Source organism: Amphibalanus amphitrite, unplaced genomic scaffold (assembly GCF_019059575.1).
Source record: "Amphibalanus amphitrite isolate SeventyFive unplaced genomic scaffold, NRLGWU_Aamphi_draft 000598F_arrow, whole genome shotgun sequence".
Classification (NCBI taxonomy): Eukaryota; Metazoa; Arthropoda; class Thecostraca; order Balanomorpha; family Balanidae; genus Amphibalanus; species Amphibalanus amphitrite.
Genome location: NW_024882092.1, coordinates 359,129 through 371,767, shown reverse-complemented (window position 1 = coordinate 371,767; position 12,639 = coordinate 359,129). Strand labels below are relative to the sequence as shown.

General features: G+C 44.2%; 1 protein-coding gene across 1 annotated transcript in view; it reads right to left on the bottom strand.

Moving 5' to 3' along the window:
• LOC122394555 (transient receptor potential cation channel trpm-like) overlaps positions 1-12,639 on the bottom strand; it is a 291,178-nt gene that overhangs the window by 55,517 nt on the left and 223,022 nt on the right. The window contains exon 9 of the mRNA XM_043391514.1: positions 1,958-2,129. Within this exon, the coding sequence (XP_043247449.1) occupies positions 1,958-2,129 (172 nt within the window). The remainder of the gene's footprint in view (positions 1-1,957; positions 2,130-12,639) is intronic.

Sequence of the window (12,639 nt, the reverse complement as noted above, 5' to 3'; positions counted from 1 at the left end):
GTTTGTGTTTGGAATATGGGAAGCCTAAGATGTTTAATGAAAAATAAATGCCAGAACCGTGTTCCTGGTCATCCAATCTATAAAGTCGGGCACAATTTAACTGGTTTTAACAACATTTTAGAAGGTGAGATAGTCCCTTTAAGTTCGACATTGTGTTGTCTACGATTAGACAGCTGACAACTCATTCCCGTACGTCGTAACTCTATAATGACCTTTGCTTATTGTCACATGTGCGCCGCATTCGCGATTGTTGCCGACGCCTGTTTGCAGGTCAGCCCACTACAGTTGTTATACATATCGAAAACCGATAAACTTTTAGGTGAAAAAAGTACTATCCCAGGCCCATTTTTGATTTTTTTTGCGATATTAGGTAAAAACAGAAGCTTCTTATCCTAGGAAAAATAAAATGGGAAATCTTTGAAAGGTGGCACACTACCTTTAACTCTCGCCGGACTCATTGGTTTTCTACATAGGTACGCGCCGGCCGGGGGGGAGGGGGGGGGGTACGGCCCCATCTCGCCGTTTCGCCCCTAATGGAGCTAGAGCGTCGCGGAAAAAACGAGCGTGTGTGCCGTTACGAGATGCAGCGTTTTGTACCCGATTTTAAGGTCTCAGGTCAACCGGTGACGGTGAGGTCAGGTCAAGTGGCCCAAGGTACGGGTTCGGTTTTGGCGAACAGCTTCGCAAAAAATGAGCGCAGGGCCGCAACTTTTACAGCATCGTATTCCCCTGCTCAGGCGCGTCGAATGGCATTCTTTTTTATTTGGGTGAGGCCAACTTTGGGTGTTGACCTCGGGTCACGGTGAGGTCAGAGCTCCCCAGGTCACGAACTTGGTCGAAGGAGGTCATGTTTCATATCATTCGATTTGCCAGGTCTTCCCGAGTCCATTGGTGGCTTTTCCGACTCGCTAGCTCAATTTGATAAGCTATTGTCGAAAAGTTTTTGTCGAAAAACTTATGACACTAGTGACATCATCAATGACGTCATGCAAGCTCTTGGTGCAAAAATGAAGCATCGATCCTTGCAATGAGTGCATGAAATAATCACGGTTGCGTGTGCTAACTGCTACAGCTGGTCTGAAATCGTTCTGGGCTCCAAAATAGCAGTTTAAAATTTCCCCCATTGGCTTATAATGGTGAGGTGATATGACCGGCATGACCTCATGTGACCTTGAATAAAAAAGCGAGATATACGCGTTGTGAGACTTCTGGAGGATACTAGGTCCTGCAAGTTTCATCTCCCTGTGAAATCTGCCCTGACACTGAGGGCGTTGCGAAGTTGCGGCATCTGAGGACCGTGCAGAGGTTCACCAATGACGTCAAAGGTCAGTGACCTGACCTAACCTGAAAAAGCTGCTGGCATCACAAGATCCGGCTTGAATCAGAGGTCAGGTTCATCACTACTTGGTACGTTCCGAGCATTCGAGAAAGCAACCATCAAGATGTAATTGAATGATACCGTTTAGGATGACACCTTCTCGCCTATCGCCATATTTCAGCGTTTTATGCACGTACCATCGCCAAAGTGGATGCGGGTATCGATAGAAGGAAGATCAGGCTGTTGTTTGGTACACTCAGTTTTCACGTGTCTAGACTAATAAGTTAAAAAATCGACTTTGAATTTTGCCCTCGAAATCGGTTTCTCCCATAGGGTTAGCACTAGTGAAGGGAAAATAAAGAAACCTTCACGCTCCGCCTACGTCACCAGAGCTGAAGCCAACACTGCCATTGACTGGTGGCCGGGTTAAATAACCATGCCGTCAGTTTTCAATTCTTTCTAAAGGAGACACATGCTAATCCGATACAGGCACTTCGATGCGATTTATATTTTTCTTAAAATTTCCGGCCGTCAAAAAGCAATTGATCGAAATGGATAGATAACCAAATCGACACAGCAGCCAGAGATATCCAACACCACAGATCCACTGCCACTGCTGGGGCGCCGGCCGTCCCTCACCTGGCGGCCACTCCTGCGGTGTGGCGAACACGGTGCAGCGCGCGATGTCGACGCGGTTCCAGCTGAGCGCCAGGTTGAGCTGGTCAGTAGGGCGCAGATGGTAGCCCTGCAGCAGGGCCTTCAGCATGGCCTCGTCCAGCTCCAGCCCCTCCTGGTAGCGGTACACGGTGATCTGCCGGTGACCAGATGGCACACGGTGACTACGGGCACCGCCACTGGTTCACCATCGCCGGCGCCTCTTCTTTGTGCGGGCGACACAGGGAGCATACGAGCCAACAGCGATAGACTCCTGTGGCACTAAGAAATACCAAATTTGCAGGATAGGTTCAAGGTTCGAGGCATGGGTTTGAGTCAGAACATTCATAATTTTCTGACTCAAATTTCTCTAAGACGCAATCTAGGGTGTGAGATCTTGGGAGCTCTGCATTGTACTCAGTTGGCGCCCCAGAGTCCACCAAAATTCGACAGGCACCACCTTCTGAACCTTCAGCACCTTCGAAAGCTTGCCTACAATTTTTTCCAACTTCCAAACGTGTCACTAATTGCATGGGATTCCTCAGCTCGAACTGCATCTGAAACACGCAGTTTTGTTGACATTCATCGCATTCAAATTTGGTCATTTTGATATGACCATGACCCGACCTTCACTACGTGCTGCTTAGCCCTACTGAAGGGTCGAACGGACCCCCCCCCCCCTCGGTTTTTCGCGAATAACTCGCGTAAAAAGCGGCCGATCGCGACGAAACTTTCAGTACCCTCGCGTTAATCAATTTTACACCTACCCTGAAATTTTCATGACCCTGACCCTAATGACCTTTGACCTGTGACCTACTTTTCGAGACCATGTTTGGCCGGAATCGCGATTCGGCATATGTCGGCTCGCATTAGCCGCGCGTTTGCAGTCTTTTCGTGGTTTTAAGCGTTCAAACATGGGATCTGATGTTGCTCCTATCCATTAGGGTGGGTGTCAAGGTCACCGGAAGGTCAGGTCAGGTCATTGACCTTTGATGACCTCGGTTCACTTTTCCGAGTTTTACATGTTTCTAGGCCAGTTTTTGGAGCTGAATTCGAATTTGGCAACCATATGAACATTTACGAAGTAGTTTTAGCACCTTCGTAACATGTTACGAAGCTGTCAGAGGCGGTTGCCACCTACTACGAATACCCTTACTGGTTGACCTGACCTGACCTGACCCGACCTGGCCTAAATGCATGAAGACATCATCTGTGATCAAAACTAACATGATATTCGTGATCAGCACCCCGAAAAACTTCATAGCAGCCACGCTTTACGACTTTCTAACAGGTCCCGATTTTCCCGACTTTTGGGTCATTGACCTGACCTGGAAGGTCAACCGATGACCTAGGACCTTAAAATTGGGTATCATCGGCTTCCTCTCGTCACGGGCAACACGCTCGTTTTTTCCGCGAAGCTCTAGCTCGATCAGGGGCGAAACGGCAAGGGGGGGTCCAACGGACCCCCCCCCTTATACGTTCGCGGCTGTAAAAACACCAATACGGGCGAGGGTTAACCTTCGCTTTAGTTTGTTTTTTCGATATATCTCCAGAACCGCTGCGCCGATCGTCACCAAACTTTCAGTACCCTCCCGTGAACAGCTATTGCACATTGTGACCAACAATTTTCCGAAGGCTATGATAGGTTGGCCGCTAATGACGCCACAGTGACGCCATTTCTGCCATTTTCGACCAAAAAAAGGTTTCGCGGGAAGAGCTGTCAGGCCTACAGCTTTAGAGATACAGAAAAATATTTCTTACATAAAAGGTGTAGAATTAACAGGGCAACAAAATACTATGTCGAATTTCCGAATTTTTTGGATTTTGACCCCTAAAAATAAAAAATAGTTTTTTTTTTAAATAATAGCTGAAAAATCCAAACAGTTTTTTCGAATTTCGAAAAAAAACGGAATAAATATATGATAGTCTCTGCCACCTTCTATCCACATACCAAATTTGAGATCGATACCTCTTTTTTGGCCAAGTTATAACGAAAAAACTGTTCAAGATTGATGACGTCAAATTTTCAAACTCAATTTTTAGCAATTCTAGACCACGTAGCGCAAAACAAATATCATCATTAGACTCCCCGTGACGAGCTGCATCGGATTAAAGGAACTATCCCACCTTCTAAAATGTTGTTAAAACCAATTAAATTGTGCCCGACTTTATAGATTGGATGACCAGGAACATGGTTCTGGCATTTATTTTTCATTAAACATCTTAGGCTTCCCATATTCCAAACACAAACTTTCAAATATGTGACGTTACAGCCCAAAATTACCTCCTTCCCCAGGCCACATTACTGTCATAAAGCTGATTCTTTTTACTCTGTAGGCACCACAACAAAGTTCGGACCAAGTTTTAAGCGATTTTTCAACGAACAAACCCATTTAAATCAGAATGACTAAACGAGGTGACGTCACACTAACGGTCGCTCCATGTTGAAGATAGGGCCTTGCGCAAGGCCCATTTTCAAATGAAGGGAACGAATTTCTTCAACACCAAGAGGCCGCGGGGGTTGCAACCTAGATAGATAGTGGTTTCTGAACCTCGCCGCAAACTTGGCTATCTCAACTCAAACCCCATGTTAAAGGTGGGATAGTCCCTTTAATGTCCATTTTATGCAAAAATATCAACTTTGAACTTTGACCTTTTTGACCTAACCTTGACCTGAGCTCCACCAGAAAGTGACCTAAACCGTACCTGAAGGTCTTATAAATAACACCATTGAGCTGGGAATGAAAAATTAGCCATAAAACATGCATCGTACAACCTCGGTAAAGTTTGGTTCATGTGCTGACCCTTGGTGTCCTGACCTGGTATCATCAGTGACCTCTAAAACGCAGTTCACACATGACCGTCAGTCTGTCGGTGTCGGCCCGTCACCGTCGACCTGACGGCCTGCAGCCCGTCAAACGAAAGTTGAGATTTGGTAGCTCCCATTGGCTGCCATGTGTTGTGGCAGAAATGGCGCACCATTTTCGAGATGGACGCAGATGGGGGAAGGGGATGGGGGAGGGTAGAGGCGGAGAAGTTAAAAATATTTTTTGAATTACAGAAATGCACGGTTAATCTGAAAGTATTAACCGATTTTTCCACACCCTGAATTCAGATGGCTGCCCGTGCCCTCCAGTTGACCCGGAGGTCCGGCCGGCGGGCTGACCAATCATGCCTCGAGTGATGTCTCAGGGGAATTCCACGTCAAATCAAACACCGAAATCCGTCATCCCCTTCCATTTTTCTGAAAATTTGTAGGCAGAGTGGGCATGGTTCAAAACTGAGTTACGTATAATATTTTTGAAATTTGATACCGTATCGCTGAGATATAGGTCATCGAATATAGCCAAAAATGCAACACAACTAAAAGGGCTATCATATGAACGGGGTTTAAAGTTTCAGGCAATGAAGATGTTGACGCACAGTGTAAAAAATCAATTTCGCAAGAATAAACGCCTAACAACACCAACAACCTAACAACCTAACAACAACGTCATTGCAACTTCATTGCAGCGCAAAATCTTGCATTGCTAGCGCCTAATACGCAACGGCTTTTGTTGTACAATGACTTAATCAGTGCCTTCAATCCAAGAAATTTGCTTTTGAACCCTGTTTTTAAAAATTGCAAAATAACTTTTAGCGTGGGGTAATTTGAACAATGAACATAGTGTGAGAATTTCAATGAAGACAGGGATAGCTCCGAAAAAAACAACGCTCCCAGTTTTTTTTTGCCAATATTTTTGACCCAAAGCAGTAGCAGATAAGTGATGCCAGTTTTAGAAAATTTACGTCTAATATCCGTCTAATGGCATTTTCGTTGATTTTCCGTCCAAAAATGTTAAAGTCAATTATTTGTCCAAATATGTCCGAAAATTATGCAGCTATCAACACTCACAACCGTCATTTATATTGCTTATCATGTAATTTTACCAGCCGAAAAGTGTTCATTATATTGAGAGCTTAACAAGCTTTCCATTCGCAAATCAATGCTACGCACGATTACTTGATAAAAATGCTTAAGTGTGGCAGGCCATCGTCCAACGTTGTCCAGACTTCTATACCTTTGTGCAATCAATTCTGAATTGGACATTATAAAGAATCGGAACTCCGAATGTCCAGGTTCCGATTGGCACCACTATAACAGATGAAGTAAGGTTTGGTAGAGTTTTTATCGAACGGAGATGATAGACGTTCTGTTAATTGAAGAGAGGCGAATTCTGTCAACTGACCAGTGTGCAGCGTGCAGATATTGATACTCTGCAACTCTTATTTTTGTTGTTGTGTTGATTTTTCAAATGATGGTATTTTTAGAATTGCTCTGCCTATTTGTTTATGGGTCAAACAACATCGGTGCTGGCGAGACTATCGTTTTTATGACAGGTAAAGACAGTATGTTCAAATTACCCCACGGTGGGGCAATTTGAACACACCGTGACTTGGTGGAGAAGTGATGCTATGCTATTCAAGGTATGCTCGGCTCGTCCAAAGATGAGGCTTGCATGGTGAAAGCAAGTGACACATGCGCTACTGAAAGTTTTTCTTCATCCAGGGTTGAGCTGGAATTTGGTACAACGGAGAAGACGTAAAAATATGTTCAAATTACCCCACACTACCCTAACTCTGGTTCCTTTTATGGTATCGAGATGAGATTAACAGGATTTCGTAGGCAATTGATAACGCTTTAATTTTTATTTATAAAATTAAATTGAAGTGACTGAACTTTATTTGACCTTGAATTAAAACAGTAAAGGCTAAATAGCAAAAAACACGCCACCTTCGATTTGGCTAATTTTTACAAAAATTGGAGTGGGCCATTCATACCTTTAGCAGCAAACGCTGTTTTCATGCATCAACATCACGCAAGCGCGCGTCACCTTGAAAAACAGTCCGTGTTGGTGTGTGAAAAATCCCTGTGTGGGGCGTTGGTGGGGCGTAACTGCCGAGTGCCTGACCCCTACAATTCATTGTGAAGGCTTCGAAGCATAGGTGACATAAATTTAAGCTCGAATTAATCATCGAACCTGATCCCTTATCCCCTAAACATTGACGACAGAATGGTGCACTAAGGTCACTGAGTAAGTACGAATTTACGGAAGACTTGCATCACGACGATTAGCATAACTAATGACTCTTGTGCTCTCTGTGAGAATCAAGACATGCTACATACCTGCTTGTGTACACTTTCTGAATGATTGCTGATATCCCAAACTCTGCAAGAATGGAAATGCATAGTCATCGTAGTCAAGAATTCACGTTCCGTAGCAAATGTGTCTCAGGCAAATGGTATTCGCGGTGGATTTTGAGCTGTGTGGAAATGCATTATGAAGTAAATTCAACGAAAACGTTATTATGCAACGACATAGCTACGAACATATTAAAAAGGAGGTTGGCGAAACGTTAAGCAAACGGGACGCTCTATGCTAGTAGCTATGTACAGTCCACAGCAGAAGTAATGTGGGGTTTCAGTCATGGGTATGTTCTGCTTCTGAAGCTTAGGAACGATTAGCCAGACTACAATGAAACTTTGAATGTAGCTTATATGCATCGTCACCCTTGCAGCTGCAACTTTAGCTATTAACATCTTCTTTTCGATCACTCCGCATTAAACAATCGCCAGTCAAAGCCAACCGTTGAGATTGGTAAAACCCTACATTACTTTAGCGGTGGGCTGTACCACATTGTTAGTTTTGAGCTCGGCTCAAATCAGCAAAACGATCAGTGTCTTTCACTGTGAGTTGAATGAAAAATATGTGCAAATATCCAGATGAGATATAACTATAAAATAACTTAAATATAATATAGTATAAACAGATGATATATAAATGCACATATCCAGATAATACAATGACCAGGTGCATGGTCATATTGTATTTGATACTCATTGTTTCCTCGCCTATACTTCAGTTGTAATCTGTCCGGATCCCCTTCAGGGGTCGGCAAATGGTGGGGCATGCCCCCTTTGGGGGTAATGGAGCCCTTTCGGTGGGGGTAATTAGGGATTCTGAGAAAACGTATATTTTTAGAGTTAGTGGCTCCATTGATGGAACCATCGTGATTCGTGACTGTTGCATCCCAGGGTTCAAAGATTAGCCCAGGTCATAGGCACAGCACACATTGATTAGATACCAATTTTCACGTAGCTGCTCGCCTCACCATCTCACCGCGGTTCCGTACAGTCGTACAAAAGCAGCTGCAATTTTTAACCGTCGCCCGTCTGTTGGCGTTTCCACAGCCGCTAACGTAAGGGGGAGGAGTCGATCGGACCCCCGCGGCCTCTCGGACTCTGAGATGGAGCTGTGCATAAAAAACGAGCGTATTACCCGTGACTGTAGGAAGCCGCTGCTGCCCATTTTTAAGGTCCTTGGTCATTTCGTCTCATTCAGGAGGTCAACGACAAGTGTCGAGAAAATCGGGACCCGCTATAACTTCTTGAAGTGAGATTTTATGGCTCAAGATGACCTCCAGAAAAAGCTCATAAGCCAATGATCATTATGGGTCCAGAGGCCAGTTTTACCGACAGAAAAATAGCCGCCTGCCGGAATTTTTCGCCTTAAGACCGCTTCACATACGGAGCGTAAACGGTAAAACCCTATCCACTTACATGCTCATCGCGCTTACGCGGGTTACGAAATGTATGTAAAGCCAATGATTACGTAAACGTAAACGTAAACGGTAAAACCCTATCCACTTACATGCTCATCGCGCTTACGCTCCGTATGTGAAGCGGTTTTTAGGCAAAAACTCCGGCAGGTGGCTATTTTTCTGTTGGTAAAACTGGCCTCAGGAATTCCCGGGCAGGTTAACCCGCGCCCGGCTTGGGGTCCTGGATTTCCACGCCCTGCTGGGGAGGGGGTGTCTGAACACCCCCTTCTAACTCGGCTCCTGGGCCACGTAGCGATACGCGGAAGGCGGCGTTCGAAAGAGCGTCAAAAATAATGACGAAATCACTTCGGTCAATTTTTTGGTCAGGTCAAAGGTCAGGTCACCAGAGGTCATTGAAGGCAAAATTTCGCCGATTTCCAGGTCGAATGTCGACAATTTTCAAGATGCCAACACATAACTCGGGAACCAATAGAGCTACAGCGCCGCGGAAAAGCGCATTCGATAGCCCTATTAACGCCCTTTCTGAATAATGCTCTCAGATTTGACCTAACGTCAACGGTTTTGCCTGCAGGGGGCAAAAACTGCAAAAATAGCCGATTTTTTCGGAAACAGTTTTTCTGCAATAACTTTTGACCCAAGCATTGCACGAGCTTACTTTTACCAGCATCGTGTTCCTCTCGTCAAGACGCATCGAATGAACTATAACTTGACCTTGAAAGGTCAACTTGAAAATTTGACCTCAGGTCAAGGTCATGACCTGACCTGAAAGGGTCATGTTGCATATCAGTCGATCCGTATCGTCGAGCTGAGCATATCTAATGCGTTTTCATCGCTCTAGCATGCCTCTATCAAAAGTTATTTGCGAAAAACTGTTAAATACCATTCGTGACCTAAGATGACCTCAGGGCATAAACAGGGGCCACGGACACCATTTTCATGTTCAGTGTGTCTAAACCACTTGTAATTCAGTGTTTGGGAGTGTTTATAATGTCTTTCGTCCAAAAGAGGCGCATTTCAATTTTCTCCCATTGACTTATAATGGGGAGGTCGCAAAATTGACCTGACCTTAGGTCATCGATATCAAAGTTCTGAGATATACATTTTCTACGTGCTATTGCTCTCAGCAATCGCTGAAAGTTTCAAAGCGATCGGTCACTCGGTGTAGCTATGACAGACATTGAAACTTTTTATGAGGTGAGGTCACTTCAAGTGACCTGGTGACCTGACCTTGAATGACCTTGGTCTGAAATTTTCACAACATGTGTAGAATTGATGTATGATAAGGTAAACCACAAGGGCGGGATGTTCAAACACCCCCCCCCCTCCCCAGCAGGGCGCGGGTTAAGAAAAAAATGATTGGCTCGAGGGTACAATTTGGTCGTGATCCAACGGCTTTTACGTGAGCTTTTAACGAAAAACCACCCGCCGCCCCTATATGCACGAGGGTTAAATGGGATATATTAAATGCTTTGTGGAGGAAGTGTCATCTTTTAAATTTGATGCATTGGAAATGCAGAAATACCTAAAGAGTTCCAGAAAGGTATGGAATTTCAGTAAACTTGGTTGTGACAGCAATGTGGTCTGGTAGGTGGGGGTAATGGCCCTGCCTGGCGCCTAAAAAAGGGGCACAACCCCGAGTGACCTGGCGACCACTGCTATGCAGTATCTGTGAACGTATCCGGACCTTTCGGTTTGCACATGCGGGGAGGGGGGGGGGGGCACACACGACCCCGTCATCGTTTTGGTCCTAATTAAGCTAGAACCTCGCTAAAAATCTGCGACTATCTGCGCCGTTAAGAAGCGCAGCAACTTGTGCCCGATGTGTTAACCCTCGCCGGACCTATTGGTTTTCTACATACGCGCCGGCCGAGGGGGGGGGGGGCGGGTACGACCCCCCCTCGCCGTTTCGCCCCTGGTGGAGCTAGCGCGTCGCGGAAAAAAACGAGCGTGTGCGCCGTTACGAGACGCAGAGACTGGTACCCGATTTTAAGGTCCTAGGTCAACCGGTGACCTCTGAGGTCAGGTCAAGTGCCCCAAGGTACGGTTCAGTTTTTAGTGAATAACTTCGCAAAAAACGGCCGCAGAGCCGCGATTTTGGCCGCATCGTGTTTGCCTCGCTCAGGCGCGTCGAATGGTATACTTTTTGTTCGCGTCAGGTCAACTTAGGGTGTTGACCTCAGGTCAAGGTCAGGTCAACACCCCCAGGTCACGAAGTTGGTCAAAAGAGGTCATGTCGCATATCATTCGATTCGGCAGGTCTTCCTGAGTCCATTGGTGGCTTTCCCGACTCGCTAGCTCAATTTGATCAAGAGTAATTCGCGAAAACTAATATGACCTTGATGACGTTGTTGAGTATTGCATTATGTCAGTGAGGATCCTAGAAGTTAAGTTCACGCGCGCGTCAAAATCGAAAGCTGACCTAGTTCGAGAAAAGGAATCGAGAGAAGTGAAGTGAAGTGAAGATGAAAAGAATGCTTTGTAAACTGAGGCCTGTTTCACTAAAAACTTGCGATTACAAGTGTTTGAACTTTACAATTCATAAGTATTTTTGCAAACTATGTAAAATCGGATTTCACTAAACTTCATCACCAGCGGCACCTCCGATAAGAAAAGTTGGTAAATAAACTTGTAAACAGTAAAATTGTTTTTAATCAAGAACTATAACATGTTACAGATATTGCTTCTTTTTATCAAACTATGTCTAGTATTCATGTCAGAAATTGCAGGAATAAATTAAAAATAATGATGCTGTTTCTGAATGGTATAAATGATAGTTCACAATATCTTATTATTGAAAGAAAATAACACGTAAAACATTTGACAGCAGAAGACTGTTGAATGCAATTATGGCGCGCGAATGACAAAACATGACGATATTTATTTATTGCTCGTAGCTGGTTCGTAGGGAATGTGCTAAGTGAAAAAGAGCATATAATGACTCAGCATATCATATTTGTTTTAAATAATTGATTGCTATGCATCATTGCACAAAAAGTAATAAAATTCCAAACGTAAGGGCCACTGGAATTTCGGGTTTGTAAGTACAACGTTTTCTTTCAAGTTTTTGGTCTTCGTGAAACAGAAAGTTTGCGATTTTGATGTTTCTTACAAACTTTTTTCTTGTAAAAAAGTTGGTAAATTTTAAACTCAAAATTCATGCCCGAAGGTTTCGTGCATTTCAAATGTTGGTAATTATTTCTTTTAAACTCAAGTTTTTTCTTTGTAATTACACACTTTATTTGTTAGTGAAACAGGCCTCTGGTGGTTTAGAAAATGCTGATTTACGAACTAGAATGATGTAACTTGTCGATTGAATGGAGTGAATGTGACTGGCGAGTTGACATTGAACAATTTGAGCATTTGTGTCATAATGTAAAATTAACTTAACGTAATTTACCCTTAGCTGTAACTTTGGAAATACATACGTTTCTACTCTTCAGCTTATCAGATCTATCTTCCACCATGTTATTGGCGACCGTGACAGGACACTCAGAAGTCGTAAAGACAATGGACCATTTTATAGAAATTGCACAAAAACATGGATTATCGGGCCCCGATGCCCTGCAGTTTGCTGAAAAACAGATGGAAAAAGAAGAAAGAAAACTTGAACTTGAAAGAGAACGAGAGTAACGGAGGGAAGAACGAGAAAGACAGCGGGAAGAAAATGAAAGACAGCGTGAAGAAAATGAAAGACAGCGTACAGAAAATGAAAAACAGAGACAGCACGAATTAGAAATGGAGCGAATAAGAAATGAGACAGGAAGGAACAGTGAAAACAGCGGAGCAATCGAAGCCAGGATGGGAGCGAGAAGACCAAAGATGCCCATATTCGAGGATGGAAAGGACGACATGAACAATTATCTCCACCGATTCGAGAGAATTGCTGAAGCCAACCAGTGGCCTCGTGAAGAATGGGCGACGAATTTAGGTGCGCTTTTAACTGGCCGGGCCCTCGACACAGTGTCCTAGAATTGCTTTTGAGCCAGGGTGTCGAGTGGAAAATTCAGACAAAAAATAAGCGAAAAGGGTGCTTAATTCAGATAAAAAAGGAAACAGAGCAGAAA